Source organism: Rhipicephalus sanguineus, unplaced genomic scaffold (genome assembly GCF_013339695.2).
Source record: "Rhipicephalus sanguineus isolate Rsan-2018 unplaced genomic scaffold, BIME_Rsan_1.4 Seq690, whole genome shotgun sequence".
Classification (NCBI taxonomy): Eukaryota; Metazoa; Arthropoda; class Arachnida; order Ixodida; family Ixodidae; genus Rhipicephalus; species Rhipicephalus sanguineus.
In genome coordinates this window covers 23,347-40,001 of record NW_023615776.1, presented here as the reverse complement: position 1 = coordinate 40,001, position 16,655 = coordinate 23,347, and the positions used below count along the sequence as shown (strand labels likewise).

Here is a 16,655-nt window from a genome sequence, read left to right as displayed (position 1 = left end):
TTGTTCAGTGAACGGTGTTCTGAAGTATGTGTGTCACTGCCCGTCTTTCTGAGCCCAGAGAGCTTTGTACTTTCTCTTTTTCTGCTAGTTCGAGGAGAATACCTTCATTTGACACCTTTGGGCTTATGTTTAGGTGTTATTTTCTGTTTAAAACACTTGACCCGCGGTAGTAGTATTAGTGGTATAGTGGTTATGGTGCTCGACTGCTGACCGAAGGTCGCGTGACCGAATTCCGTCCGCGGCGGCCGCATTTCGATGTTATCAAAGTGCTACAGGCCCGTGTACTCAGATTTAGGTACACGTTAAAGCATCCCAGGTGGTCGAAATTTCCGGAGCCCTCCATTACGGCATCCCTCATGATAATATTGTGGTTTTGGGACGCAAAACCCCAACTATTATATCTTTAATATCTTTTATATCTTTAAATCATTATATCTTTAAAGCACTTGGCAGTAAGGAACGGCGGTTGCTTTTCCAAAGATGTGATTTCACTATGTACAAGATTAATGCTTTAAAAATAGTGCGTTGGTCCAAACAAAATACAAGTCGCTGCAATATGGCCTTTCTTGAAGACCGATCAAAAACACGGGAATCTTGTGAAGCCTTGAAGAAATGTAATCGATTGAAAACTGCGCCAACTACCAATCCGGAAGCCCTACCTGGGCATTCAGCAGAACTCGCGAAGAAATCTACGCAACGTCGGTCACACACCGTTATTATAACCGAATATGATACACTCAAGACTGGATATCCACACAAGGAAAAAAAGTGGTAGTAAAGGGAAGAGAGTTTCACATTTAAAAAAAAAGAACACAAGGCATAGTAGAAGTGACAAAGACGAATACAAGAGAGAAGAATACCAAAATGCCACTACTGATTTCTCTGGGCAGGTCAGTCCAGGGGTGCGCCTGCGTGAAGCAGCGGCCAAAAGGGTATGCCACCTTGGCAATGGGGTGTGTCGGCGAAAATACTTGACTACTCCGTTGCATGCTTAACAATGCGTTAAGAAGCAGCGACTTTGCATGCTTAACAAAGTGTTAAGAAAGAACAAAGCACCATGCTTTCTTTTTGTTTACAGATACTGGTATTTGCAGCTCTGTATATCATTTTCTGAAGCGCCAAGGGTAACGAAGAGCTCTGACGGCGCTCCTTGCTGCAGAGAACCTGAGCATACACCCCATTAGGCGATGAAGAGGCGATGAAGAGTTCCGTGGATGAAGAGTAGGGCGCAAAGGCAAACAAAAACTGGATGAACCACCTTCTTATAGGTCAAATTGCTCTTTCCGCAACGTGCTAATAAAACAGTAGGTAACACAAAGTCAGTATCTAAATCCCTTATGTGGTATCAATTTCATGAACCGGAGAAATATGAAAGGCTTTAGGTTAGCTTGACTATCTGTGTCTCAAGAAATGATCGTCGATCCCTCTTGCATAAGAATCGTTCATAATACAGAAGTAAAACGTGTCTTTATGGAAGTATTTGTCACTGTGTTGGACGTGACAAAGTACGACTTTCGCAGCGTGTATTTGTACACTGGTCCAGCCTGCAGCCAGTGGGACCAGATTCACTACGCTGCCAAATCAGAAACCTCAATGTTTTCGGAAGAATGGTTTCGGAAATTTTCGGAAAAATGGTTTGCAAATTAAGTGACTAGTGCAGTGCCTTTAGTGAAAGGGACCAGTCTACTAAAAACAATGTCCACGTGCAACCAAAATGTGAAATTTTTGTGTGCAAGGTACTACTAAAGCAAGTAATGGAAATAAAGCACTTTCCTCAAACATGTTCTGAAGCAAATTTGTGTCGAGGTAATGTTGTTTCATTCTGGTAAGAATATTGCCAAACCATTTCTGTTTAAAGAACATTTTTTTCATGTTCTCTGCAATGTAAATCTATTTAACCAAGCTCTCTTACACACTTTTGCGTTGATTCTTCTTTTCAGGGCCGTGGAAACACGAATTTTCATTTTCGCAATCTGTTATGTGCCACATATCGAACAAATAACTAGAGGTAAAACAGGGATGCTTCAATGGCACCCTAGGTTGCACCACTATTCAAATCTTTCATCAGTCCATTCTTGTGGAACAGAAGCGTACGTGAGATGTGAATCTGGTTGTATTCAGAAAAGTTTATTCATTGTTCAATTGCGTGCTTCTGTGATGTAAGTATATCTTTCAGTCTTGCACCATGAAATAAATAAGGATAATAACGTTTATTTTCGTCTCTACATTGATGGACAGCTGCTTTCCGTGGAGGTAGCTTGCCAAGGACTCACAGCTACCTTTGTACACACAGCAGCGACAACGGTCAGCGGTAGCAACTTCTATAAAATGCATTGGTGGGCTAGTTGACATTTGCACAAAAAAACACTGGATTTAACTTCAGTAGCATGCTAACATCAGCAAACAGAGGACAGCTGAGTCTAATATTTCGGACTTCCCTTCAAAACACCGCATTAAATGGCTTGCATGCTGGGGATCCACAAGTCATATTATTACTACACATACACTAATCCTAACTTGATTTCTTGATATAAGAGAAGCAACACTAATTTTGGATGACACAGTTTGAAGCTTTAAATCAACATACGGGAAATGTACACCCATCATTGTAAATATGGATAATTCAGGATGTGAGCTCGCGTAAGCGTCTCCGAGTCGTCGTTATGCTGTTCATACATTGACTATTGTAACTGACTCCTGTCAATTTCCGCTGGAGTGTTGTATTCTTCGTGGTATACTTGCATGTTACAAAGGTATTACCCTGCTTTCTTCTTGCGCCGACTCTCGCGGCATCTGTACGTGACCTGTGTGCTTTCCAAAATAAACCACTCTGAATGCACCAGGGTTCTTCTGTATGAATCAGCTAGCTTTTCTTACGCTGCTACACACGGACACACACACTTTTCCGTGGATACCAAAGACTACGCTTTAAAAAACTGTAACACTCCAGACGAAATGGAAATGACGAGCACAGTCGTCAGTCTTCGATATCTCATTCACGAATGCGACTCTTTATGACTGTGTCATTGCATATTTCAGAATAATGGCTTGCGCTCGCGTCCTTCCAGAATGTCTACACCGCCATTCGCGTCGAGCGCGCAGTCTCAGTTGGAGCGTCCAGGAACCTTCCGATACATGAACACGGGTTTGGCGATGGGAGATACCTTTGTAACATTTCTTGCAACCTTCTTGGACTGGTTGGTCATATATCTGTGAAAGAAAGAAAACATTTGGGAAGAAAGAAAACAGTTGAAAAAATGATGAGTCGTTTGCGTGCGCGCAGTCCTATATCATTAATTCATTCAACTTTGTGCGCGCTGCAAACGATTTCGTTGTGTGAAAGATTTCTAAAACGAGTGCATGTTTAAGTATCGAATCGATCGGCTTGTGCAGTATAGAGAAAATCGTGTGACTAACGAATGTCGCCTCATAAATATTGCAATCGTCTGCCACAGAAGAATTATTACGTTGGATACGCAGCAGGCAATGGTGTTAATAAAAGTAGACGTGAATGGTGAAGTGCCCATAATACTGGTGGTTACAGAACGTGGCTGTGACTTCATAATTTATTCATTGCTGAACGCAGGAACGGTGATGGTTCTGGTGGTCGCGTACTCTAACCGCTGCCGCATCAACCCGGACAATGTGGCCACATCGGTGGTAGACGCACTCGGCGACATGACTACGCTGGCCATATTGGCTGGGTTCTCTACTCTTCTGTATGGATACATATGTGAGTGCGCACATTTCGCTATAACAGCAATGCCTAATTATAGCAACGTCGTGTTACTTCTCAATATGTATCATCACTTCGCATTGTGTACCTCTGGTTCATGACACACCTGAATAATCACTGTCACGATTGAATCAGTTATTCGCCAATATCACAGCGAGTGACCTTTGGCCTCGATATACTGTCACGGTCGAGCTGTATATCATCAGTGACCGCAATTTCTTGACGCCCTTTGGTTATCCTCATCCCTTGCGCCACAGAGCACCAAATTCCTCATTTTTGTCGTCATTATTGGGACCAGATGTTTGTTTTGAGGCTGCAAGGCGTACAGTGGTAGACGTAAGTGTGCATAGTTTGGTTTCAACCTAGGAAATGGCAGCAAAGTATCTAAGAGTCCATCGCATCATTAACCTACAGCACTGCTCTCGTATGGCACATTGTGACGTTCGCTAACAGAGGCCAACGAACTAAACTTCCAGCAGACGATGCCGCGAAGGTATAGATTCGCCCCTGCTGTTTACTAAGGAGGGTTTCGTCGATGTAGCGTAGCCCCGCATTCTGTACATGATGCTGAAGCACCACAGCGTTTATTGCATCGACGCCCCCGGGCAGCATGAGTTGTCATGGTGGTCAGAAACGCTGAGCATACCACGTGTCTGGAATGAACTCATCTTGAGACTCTTTCGCCATTTCTATTAGGGGAACATTTCTGCAGGAATCACAGGGGTAAGAAAGCGCTATCATGGAGTATAGTTAACATAGATTGCTAAATAGGGGCTATATTGTTTCGTAATTCTTCCCAACTCTGCAGAATGGTAGTTAGCCGGGCCCGTTCGTACAAATTGAAAACAGCTGTGCTTTTTGTTCCTAATCATTGAAAGGGTGGCGTTGGGAAGAAAAATTTATCAGTCTCAACGGACTTTTTTTTTTAGCAATCGAGGGCACCCTGTCTGATGCTTTGGAGACGCATAATCCTGACGCAGAGAGGCGCAAAAAAAAATGAAAAAATGCCTCAAACGGAAAAAAAAAACCTCCCGTCTCTCCCCACTTACCTTCCTCACGTATAGTAGCACGTCAGCGACTTCTATACGCCAACTAAATCATCTGCATTTCATTACGAGGTTCTCTATCGTTCTCATATTCTTCACAGCGTAAAGCATCCAAAATCAGTCCTCAGAATGGTAGAGACAGTTTCAAGGTCCGCAGTGAGCTTAGAGTATTGTCTTTTTTCGCGAGCCCTTCTTCTCCACTACCGATGTCGCGTCGCCAATCGCACCTACTTGTCTGAATCAAGACGGTTCGTGACCTTGGCTTTACTTCCTTGCCGCCTTACATCCAGCACGAGGCTGGCCACTGCGCAACTTCCCGCTCAAGCTGTGCCCATGACTCCGATATCAGTCGTGTGCTGCAGAAACACCGCTGGTGCCGACACTTGCAGCGCGTTCTCTTTCGACGCACGCAGCCTCAACAAGTTAACGTTCCACTTCATTAGCTGTATGCGCGACAAACAAACTTGAGCCCTTCCTGCTTGGTTCGTCACGATGGCTAAATTATGTGCTCGTTCATTGCGTGCGGCGATGATGTCTATATACACTTGTCCTGCTCCAGTGAAAGCGCAATCATGTTGTGCCAAGATTTAGCTTGCGTACGTCGTTGTTTCTTTTCCTACTTCATGCATGAGAACGTCGCAATATGATTACTTTCGACCGTGGCCTCCTAGGAGGTACACAAAAAAATGCACAAAGAAACTAATAGCACAACTGAAATACCTGACAAAATAGTAAAATATTTCTCATGATAGTGGAGGCATTGCGAAAATTCATGTATGAATTATTTGTGACCAAATCGAAGCTCTCTTTTATTTTCTCTTGAACAATTGTGGAGAATATCGGCGGCTTTAACGTACGGGCTTCGATTTTATTGCAGATGGACAGAAAGTCACCCGAGAGGAAGTAAATACAACAGAAACCTAAGGAGTTCTTTTTAATTAATACCATTTTTCAAGTAAGTAACTGTACTAGCATCAGTAAGACGAGGTCACATCTGCATACACAACATCATTACGCCCTGCGCAGCCACACTTACTCGCTTAGTACGGAGAAGTGCGTGCGAAAACACTCCTTTTTTCTACAAAGATCGAAGTTTCGCTCGAGCATTCTTCACTCCGAGCAGAGAAGGCAGACTCAAGCAGAGTAGGCAGACGCACACTCAATTGGACGCGGCGCGAGACACATTGTAATTGTAGAAACAGGGGTTTCTGATCCGGAGCTGCCGTGTTTCGTCTATTTTGTCAACGGAGTGTGTTGCCCCGGCCAACACACTCTGGTGCGAAATAGAATTTAACAGAAGACATCATTAGGTAGCACCCAAGAGCATATATAAACAGCCAGAAGCATGACAAATGCATAACAGCTAGAGTTGGGAACAGGCAGCAGAAAAACGTCGCACGCACGTGCGATGATCCTTCAGTCGGCGAAGGCAACGAGGCACTATCCCGCGTATCTTCAAAATAGGACAAGCGCTTTGCTCACGACCCAACAAAGCCGTTTAGATACGGACTGTCGTACGTGCAATATATGTAGCTGTCTGGAGAGGTTTGTGGAGTCGCTTTCAAGATTACATGCGCCTCTCCCCTTCAAGTTCACATTAGAGAAACAAATTTTCAGAAAATGAAATGAGAACAAACGCGACGTTAAAAATAATAGTCATACGACGAACGCCATTGCATAGCACTCAGAAGCACAACGAAAATATTGACTTGGACACCACTGCTGCGGTTGGAATGAAAAACAAAAACTATAGCGGTTGTTCCGTGTACGAATACAACCAATGAGCGAAGCTCCTTAGAAATGGGACGGAAACGACTATGCGCCTGACCTCGCGGCTGGCTTTCATGAAGGCGGTAGGGTGGGGAGCGGGTGGGGAGAGCGTCTGCTGCGCTCAGTGGCGGGAATGTCTGTGCGAGTAAGTGTGCGGCGCGCGCAGCGCAGGGAGGGAGACAGGTAGGAGAGGGGTGCGAACGGTGATGCGGTGGGAAGCGCGCGCCGAACGCCGCGCGCTTTTCGTTGTCTTTTTGCGCCGGCGCCGGGTGGGGAGAGCGTCTGCTACTACTTCGACAAAGCGCCCGTAGTGCGCTGGAATGATGGTTGTCCTTTCACAATCCACGATAAAGGTGGTGAAAGTGAAAACGACCATTATAACCAGTTGTGCACACAGTTTATTTCTTTTAACCTCAAATTTGTGGTGCCTTAGAACCAAACCACTCGAGGCTTAAAGATGTCATCCTAAATCCCCGGCCACTGCAACCCAAAGCGATGCTTATGAGAAGGGGGCTTCAGCGGCGACGGCAGGGTGCGGGCCTAAGGAGCTTCGCTCCTAAAAACTGGAGGACGCTTGAGCTACGCCTTCCAGATGTAGAACGCGATAGCATAATCGGGCCGCGTTCGCATCACCTTCTCAATGGCTTTCCACGCTTCACTTCTCGGTGGACACATCGACAGTGCCGCAAGGAGAGGAATGTGTGTGCGCGTAACATTGGCCCTCTCAAACTATCCTAGAATTACTTGTGGAAGTACGGTTGCGAAGTGCCTATATACTACACCACAATTCTTCCTTTTGCGAACTGGCGAAATACCCACACCGCGTAGGTAACACGCGCACCTGCGCACTTCGTTGATGCTGGTGCTGATGATGATGACTAATTACGCCTGAGCGCTTTGTAGTTGGCTGGCCTTTAAACAACACTCTCGCTGCGCAATTCACGTTTTGACGCCTGGTACTACTCCACGCTTCTGCCGCGCCATATTACATGCGTTGAGGAGACTCATCACACTACATGACAGTCGTATAAGGTTTTTTTTTTCCCGAAACAGCTTCACGTGGTTCTGGGCTAGAACACCTGCTTGTCACGCAAAAAGCCTGGTCTCGATTCCGACTCGAACCGAAGATTTTTATTATTTAAATATTTGCATCTTTCTCGAATTGTCGCTCATATACGACGCCGCTTTTTCGCTCACAAAACGTCACCGACACCGACACCAGAATTTTGTGAGACGAGCTCTTTGACGCTATCTATCGCACTAAAACAAGTAATCCAGACGACTGCTGAAATCAATGATAATTCTAACAGCGCCAGCAGCTTACGCACACACTCAACTGTAGCGTGCACAATTGACAATAATTTGTCATCTGCAGGGAATCAGGACGCCGTTCACACAATTCCCAAGCGTCGAACACTTCTATACAAGCTCAATAAGCACATACTCAGGGACAGTGATTCAATAATCAACCCATTGCCAAACTAACTTTCGTCGAGTTCTTCATCACGTTAACTACTGAAAATCCGCTGAAAACCCTCTAAAACTGAAGTATTCAAGTACTCATTTTTTTAATTATTACGGCTGCACAAAAGTAACATTTGAATAGAAACTGGCTCAGTTGAGTGGTGTGGTGTGAGAGAAGACGCAAACGAACATCGCTATAGTTTCTGAGCAACGCGTGACATACAGGGCTTCTTTTCTTTTATTTCCAGCGTTGCTTGCTTTCCGGAAGGAAATGGTGTAGACGCTATATTATGTGTCTTTATGGCGCTGTGTGCGACTGAATCCATATCCTCTGTAGAAATTTCTGCTTTCCAGTAGAGACATTTCGTGAACTTGTCATCATCCGGAACTTTAATCAGCCAGATTCTAAACACCGCCTGTTTGAGCCATTCCTTCTTGATATCTTAGTCCTATTTATTAGGAGACATCAGGGGGAGCATATAGTACACATTCAGACTTTGTCCGGTTCTCGAAGGTTTGGTTACCTTCACACGCAATTGTCCAGAGGCCACCTATTCAAACTTTGCCGCCAGGCCAAATACGTGAGCTGACACCGAACGTTCGAAACAAACCGCGATCCCACCCAATGGATTTCCAATGCACCTTAAAGAGGCCCTGCAACAATTTTCCAAGTAATCATCGAATGGCTTCATTCGCGAATCGACCGCCGCAAAAATTTTTAGAATCCGTCAACCATGAGCGGAGTTAGAGATTTGTAGCATGGTGCAATTGCGTTCTTTCTCTCGTCCCGACGAGTGCGCTGGAAGCCAAGCACGGTGGGATGGCACGGGGGAAAGAAGTTACGTCACGCGCGCGTCGTGACCTTGGGCACTTTTTCTTTCTTTTTTTAGGGGCGAAGCTCCTTAAGGCGGCGCCCGTTCGTCCCTCGTAGTCGTAGTAGTCGTAGTAGTCGTAGTGCGTAACCAGTCTTACGCTTTGACCTCCAAGGTGGTGCCGGTGGGAGATTTTTCCTGTGCGTTGTTGAACAATAAAAAATTCGCAGCGTGCGCGTTAACTAAAAGCCGAACTCTTCTGTTTCTCATTCCCCATTAGCAGCCATTGGCATGTTCCAGTAGGAAACGTTAGTAGAAGTAGAAGTGTAAGTGTTAGCTAAAAGCAGACTTCTTCTGTCTCTCATTCCCATTAGCAGCCATTGTTTACCTCCAAGGTAGTGCCTGGTGAGATTTCTCCTGTGCGTGATTAAACAATAAAAATTTTGTTCAAAACGCCGTTGATTGATGAAATAAACCAACGAAAGACGCCAGATGTTTTGTAAAAGCAAAACGAAGAACGCCAGATGTTTCTAAAGCAAAACGAAAAGACGCCAGCTGCTTAACGAAAGACGCCAGATGTTTTCTAAAGCAATGGTTTTCTAAACAATGAAAATTCACAGCGTACATGTAACATTAAAGTGAGCTGCAAGTCGTCGTAACTCATCGAACCTTTAGTATAAACGCGCCCGATCTCACGTCGGTGATGATGTACTAGGCAGAATTCACGGAAAATTCACGGTTTACCGATGAACCTCCGCAGCTTCGCCCACTCATCATCATTCACTCCGTGGATATGCTGTGATTTTTTTTTCTTCTAGCGCGTGTCTTACTTTCAGTGTGATCGCGAGCGTGCGCGCGGGCACGTGGTGGCTTCCCACGGTGGCCACGGTGACTATGCAGCCACGATGCTCAAATCAGCCAATGGTCGTGAATTTGGGCATATGGTGCAAGGAGGAAAAGAAAACCGGAAGGACAGGGAGGTTAGCTAGTTCTCAGACCGACTGGCTACCCTGAGCTGGGGTAAGGGGTAAGGGGGATAAAAGATGATAGAAGAGAGGTGTTACAAAAAAGAGAGGAAAACAATAATAAGAAAAACGGCACTGCTTTAAAGGGGCCCCGCAACACTTTTCAAGCATGCTCAAAAAGCGCTGCCGATCGGTAGTCGAGGCTCCCGAGAACACGCGAGCCAAATATTATAGCCATGCGCACGGCCTGGAATTTACAATAAATTCTCAAAGTCAGCTGAAAATCGCTCCCTCTTCTCTCAACAAATGATGTATAACTTAGAAGGATTGATTGTTGGGCGAGTTACTTTCATCGCAAATGATGTATTAGTCCGCAAAATATGACGCGATTGTCGGCAGTTCCACCATTGGCTGATGTTATAATCACGATAACACCCTCATTATTACTTTCGTTGTTAATTTTGTGTTCAATAAGTAGATAATATGCATGTTTATATTCTGTTATCGCGTTAAAAACACCGAACAAACATTAATATTAGCACTTCAGGTCTCACCGACAGCTCGTCTCCTCGTAGTTGCGTGGTTCCGTTTTCTTCGCCATGCGCAGTGCCGAAAGCGTGAATATTTCTGTGCTTTTGACCATAGCCGGTTGCCGTTGAGAGTGGCAGCCGAGTGTTGCCTCGTCAGCTGGGAACTGCATCGTCGGCACGTTCTCACGACCGACCGAGGCAGGGGTAGCAGGGGCGCAGCATGTCTCCGATAACAATGCTGGCGTCCGGTAATGGCGGCGCTTCGGGGTCGTCTGCCAGTGCCGTCTTACGAGGCGGTGTATCGGAGTATGGGCCGAAACCGATCTCAGCTGTCATTCGTTCCAAACGAGCGCGCAGGTTGGCTTCCATGGTTGGCAGAGCGATGAAAACACTCCGGCATTCGAGGTGCACACCCAACATTACCAAACCGACGCGCAGTTTTCAAGCACGCGCGATACACAGTGCGATCGGCTCCGATCGACGAGAACGACGCAAGCCGACCGGAAGTGGCGGTACAGACCACGTGGTTGCGCCCAGACGTCAGAGAGAAAAAAATGAAGAAAAAAATTCCGCCAGCGCTCTTGGGCGGAGCCTCGCCTCTCTGCGCTTCCTCCCTCGACTCGCTGCCTAGCTTTCCGCGCGCTCGCGGCGTTGAGTTGAGGGAGAAAGCTGCGGAACGTGATCTCTATAATTTGGTAACACCACTTAGACTTGACGGATTCGAAAAATGTTTGCGGCATATGACTCGTGAAGTCGTATGTACGCCAATAATGAGACTATTCCAATACAACTAAGAAAGGTGTTGCAGGGCCCCTTTAAGTCTGTCTCTAAGACTAATTGTCCTCAAGAAACGCAACAACGCTCTCAAAGTCTTCCGTGCTGGGGACGGTGTGGGCCAGTGTCCTAAGACCTTTTCCTCCGACAATGGGCGATTGTCAAGTTTATCTAACCCTTTGGAAAGTTCATTTCTTGGTGCGAGGACACTGACAGAGAAGATGAGCTATTGTATCCTCGCAGCTACAGTTATCACATGTCGGGCTGCTGGCAATTCCGATTCGAAATGAGTAAGCATTCGTGAAGGCCACCCCGAGCCACAGGCGACACATGAGCGTCTCCTCAGCTCTAGTTATTCCCGACGGAAGACGGAGCGGTAGATTCGGGTCCAAGTTGTGAAGACGGGCGTCGGTGAATTCCGTCGAGTTCCACTGTGCGAGTGTCAGTTCACGTGCAAGTGAACGAAGCCTTGAAGCAGCGTCCGTTATTGATAACAGTATAGCTTCACAGTGGAGAGCATCGTGTGCAGATCAGGCGGCTTCATCTGCACGGTCATTTCCGTAGATACCGCAGTGGCGCGGTATCCACTGGCAGGCTATGTTGCGCTGCTTCTCTATAGCGCGGTGATGAAGCAGTCTTATGTCAGTGACTAACTCTACATTTGGTCCATGATGATATGGCGACCTAATGCACTGGAGGGCTGCTTTGCAGTCGGAGAAGGCTGACCATGCCACAGGCATGGTCATTCATTTGTAGGAAGAAGAGGGAACGATTTCTAGCTTACTTTGAGAATTAACTGCAAATGGCAGGCCGTGCGGCGCGTTATAATGTTTGGCCACGTGTTCTCAAAAGCCTGAACTACGGCACTGTTTTCTGAGAGTGTTCAAGAAGTGTTGCAGGGCCCCTTTAAGTGGCCTAGTATAATTCAAAAGCTCTCAACACTTATCTCAATAGAATTTCAACGGATGAACAATGTTCTTTTCAATGGCGCGTTCATGACGGCTAAAAGACCTCTTATAGACCGATAAACTATCAATAAAATTTTAGTGGCCAATATTCAAAAGCATCAACCTTGACTGCAATAATTGAGAGCTTTAGAGTAGGGTACGCGAAGCATTGCGTTAGCGTTTATCGCCACTGCGCATGCGTCATACGCTATCCTCTTGGTTACTTACGTCAAGTCACGGAAATAGAATACGAACGCAATGAACGCTATCTTTGCGTACATTATTCGAAAACTGCCTAATATTTCCGCAACCACACAATATCTCGCTAATACAAGCACTCACCAGTGAAGAGTGTTTTTTTTTTATATTTTCTTGGTGAATTTTTGATAAGGGTCACCAGGTCGAGCTTGTGTCAATGTGGTCACGCTGCGCACAATACTAGTATGTGCTTGAGTGAGCCTTTAATTAAACGTTCGGGGAAACAAAGGGCCACGATTACTGCTAAACCTACATTAACCTGACACTATATGGAAGCTAACTGTTATTTTGTTGCTAACATCTAGCAATATTGAGGAGAAGCAAAATGAAAGTGGAATTCGTCGCAAGTGGGATGTGAGAGAAACATCCGCCTTACGAATGACAAGCCGTAAATATACGGTGAATACCGTCCTCTAGTATGGGGAATTTCTGTGTGTCTACATTTCAATCACAAAATGTGTCCCGCACGCACTCCTAGGCTTTATTTATCCTACTAAATTATGTTCCCTAAGCCTCGCTGAGATCTACCTATACTTTCTACATATGCAAAGCATTGAACTCACCACCTTTTGCGAAGCACCCTGTTTGTTCTCAGAAGCGGCAGTTCTGCGAGGACATCTGGGAATAAGTTTAAGGCTTCGATCCTTTGCTTTTACTAGCCTCACATTCACGCGCCCTTACATGCTGCGCTTGTTTGTTGCAGCCAAGCCCTGGATCGCCAGTGTGTTCGGCACGGTACTGGTTGTTTTGTGCCCTGCGTGGGTGTACCTGGCGCGCGGCCACCCGACCTCGAGGAAAGTACTGGCTGTTGGCTGGTGGCCCATCATCGTCGCCATGATCATATCCAGGTACATCCTACTTTTATTGTATGACTCCGCATATGTCATCACATGTTGCAGGCACACGTGACATTTTGCACGTCAATGACACGCAAAAGAAATAGAAACGCTCAAGTGGTGCGGATTGAGGAAGCAGCGACGCTGGTGGCGTTGCCCTCCTCCTCTCTCTCATCCTCACTTCCCTTTCTCATCTCTTGTACTTTACTATTCGTGGATATATTATGCTTGCTCTCTCTTTTTCCTATCTCTTTTTCTGTATCTGTTTCTTTCTCCTTTTTTCCCTGTCTATTTCTTTCTCTGTCTTTCCATCTTTTTCATTTTTTCTTGCCTTTCTTTCTCTGTTTCTCTCTCTCTTTCTGTTTTTCTCTCTCTACTGGTTCTCCCGCCTTCTACCTTTTTCTCTATTTCTTCCCTCTTTCTCTCTATTCCTCTCTTTCTATATGTTCCTTTCCCTCTCTCTCTCTCTCTGTGTACTCGTTCTCTCGCCCATCAGAGTTATTGCACACCACGCCGGACAAATCGGCGCACGTGTTCTGGAAGCGAAGCAGAAGATGTAGAAGGGGACGAGGAGAGCGCCTGCCGGTTCATGATGATGATAGCTTTTTGGTGCCGCCACATGGCATAGGGAAAAGCTTAGCAGCTCCGTTGTAAAAAACTGGAGAACGTTCTTTCCAGCATAACATTACGATAAAGCAATGTTTGCACCACCTACGTGTGTCGCACACATATCATTTCCTGAATCGGCATTTCTAGATGCCAAACTGGCACTAGCCGCAGTTTTCAGGTGTCCCCGATGTTTCGAGACCTGTACGCTGTTACGATCGGCCCCTGCGCCGACTAGGAAGCGGCGTCCCCTGTTCTTCGAACCGGGCGCCGAAGCGCTGCTTGCCTTTACAATGGTTCAAGCGCTTGAATTGTCCTCCCGAGATGGGACGTGAGGCGCCTTGCAGTCCGGCCCATCCCCGTTCGGCCAGACGACCATAATGGTTTTCTGTCGCCAAATCTACCTTGACGAGACAGCGGCGTCCGCGCGGATGACAACCAGCCCCACAAATTGATCGACAAGGTGCTTCGGAACTGCAGACCTTTTGTGTCCGAGCGTGGGACCCATCGCCCTACGGCCTTCACATGGCGGGGACCACAGGTTGCACCCTTTGGTGCAACAGCAGCAGAGTGCGGTGGCCACACCCCAGTCTACGACGCTGACCTGGGCGAGTGTGGGTGGCACCCTCATTAGTGTTGTGTGGGACGCGATTGGACCGTCCCAACTTGCAGAAATTCCCCCATCTAGGGATCTGGGGAAAGAGACCCTTTAAAACGAGCCCCGCGGGCTCATTCGACGCGCAATCGTCGTCATGTAGACACGAAATCCTCGTCCTGTAGGACGAAATCGTCAAGTAGAAACAAACTGCTCGCCCATGTAAATAAAACCTCTGTTAAGTTTGCCTTCCTCCAGCCTCTTCCTCCGGAGTCTGGTGCCTCCAAACCCCAGTCGCAACAACTGGATGGCAGACGGTGGGATATGACGGATCGATGGAAAGCGACATGGACCGGAGGTCAGCCGAAAGCCCTGGAACCTGGAATTCGGCGGGATCGACGCAGCGTACCATGACCGCACGGTATGGGGTGAGTGCCTGGCTTTGCGCTTGAGATGTATCGAGTCTTTTAGCCTAGACCTGTTAAAAGAGAGATAGAACCAGCAACTGCCTAGGAATTGTGGTTGTTATCTCAGCACAGAGCAGCACTCGGCGATGATCTGAGCATGTTAGGATAAGCATGGTATCTCAGATTAGTTGATAGAAGAAGACGAGGGTTCGTTGCGGGAGTGTTTTGGCAGGTTTGAGGCAGTGAAGGAGAAGCAGTGAAAAGGTAGAAAGGGATGTTTGCTACTTGTTACTGCTTGTGTGTTTTGCTTTTGGTATCTGCTGTAGGATTTGCCAGGCTTCAATTTCTCTAGACCCAGAATTGAGACACGTGTGGGTTTGTTGTGTTTTGTGAGAGCTGAGCCAAAGCAAAGTAGTCGCCATGGACCTGATGAGATTGACGAAAGATAGCCTGTTGGAGTTGTGTTGGGAGCTCGACATACAGGTAGACGACGATACGCCCGCATCAGAAATCCGTGAAGCAATAGTCGAAAGCGAAAATAAGGAAGATGTTGAATACTTCGGGAATATGATCTTAATTGAACAGGAAAAGAGAGAGGCTGAAATGAAAAGAGAACAGGAAGAGCAAATCAAGGAGGCAAAAAGGGTTGAGGAACATAGGAAGGCGATGAAAGCATTAGATGAGGAGATTGAAAGACTAGAACGCGGGTTAGATACGAAGCAGCGGAGTGGTCATTCTGTAGATGTAGCGCACGAGAGGCGCGAGGAACAATCGAGTGCGGTGCAATGCAGAGCCGTAGAGAAGGTAGCACGTCGTGAGATAGCAGCAGGTCAAGAATGAACCGAGGTTGGCAGCTGCGAAAGATGCGTCGCTTAGAGGAGAGGCCGCCGAAGGCCAGAATAAGTGCGACAAGGTGTTGTGCCAATGGAATTCTAGAGAAACGGTAAAGACAGTTGCGGAAAAGCTGGCACAAATACCAAGTGAGAGTATCGCAACGGTGGTTCTTGCATGCGGTGTCCCAGGATATTTCGACCCGCTAGGCAGGAACACCAGCGTAATTTCAGGAAGTGTCGCGAACGAACAGAGCAGAGAGTACAAAGCAGTTGTGGACAGCTCCCAGGCATGCGAGCTAGGTTGTTCGGAGGAAAACAGCTGCATTGTTGCCATAGACGTTAAGCTGTCCGCCAGTCTGGAGAGGGAAGAAAAGGATGATTTGTATGTAAATCATTTTGACTGCGCGGGTGAGACAGCTAAAGAGAGCAACGAAATTGCTGATGAGCAAGAGGTGAGAGCGGGAGTCTCGAAAATGAGCCCCAAGAAGCGGCGTAGACGGAAGAGACGCCGTCGAGCCAGGAGCGCAGAAAAAGGGACGAGGAGTTCGAAGAAAGGCTCTGAATGTTTGAGCGTAGCAAGCAGAGTGAGGCGTTTGTCATCGGCGTCAAAGTTTTGCATGCGTCCGAGCCGCCGGACGAAAGGAAAACGAAAAACGCATGGTGCGCGAAGGCGGTCACAGGGAAGGAGTCAGTCAGCCTCCCGTCGTTCTATCCACGGCGCGTTTGATGGGACGCAGGAATGCAGGGTAGGTGGTTCCCAAGAAGTAGCGGAAAGAGGGCAAGAATGCAGGCCTCCAGCGAAGAGCTTAGGGGGGTTCGGAGGTGAAGCGAACGAGTTTCGCGATTGTTGTAGTCCCCCTCCGACAAGAAAGGCCCACAGGGAGCGACCGCCGCGCATACGTCTGAAAAATGAGTGACAGCCGTAAGCTTTTGGGATATTGTCGCTACCGGGCTTGTTTGTTTCATATTGAATTTTGTTTTCTTTGCTTATTTTAGTTTTGGAATGTTTTCTTTTGGTTTCTCGGCTACTAGATATTGTTCATGCAACTAGTTTTAAGTTCTGTTTATTTCTTAAG

General features: G+C 46.8%; 1 protein-coding gene across 1 annotated transcript in view; it reads left to right on the top strand.

The window, feature by feature from the left end:
* Positions 1–1,284: 1,284 nt before the first annotated feature.
* The window catches only part of LOC119378103 (solute carrier family 41 member 1), a 34,901-nt gene continuing 19,530 nt past the window's right edge, over positions 1,285–16,655 (top strand). The window contains exons 1-3 of the mRNA XM_037647347.2: positions 1,285–1,304; positions 3,587–3,733; positions 13,006–13,150. Of these exons, the coding sequence (XP_037503275.1) occupies positions 3,595–3,733; positions 13,006–13,150 (284 nt within the window). The 5' untranslated portion in view covers positions 1,285–1,304; positions 3,587–3,594. The remainder of the gene's footprint in view (positions 1,305–3,586; positions 3,734–13,005; positions 13,151–16,655) is intronic.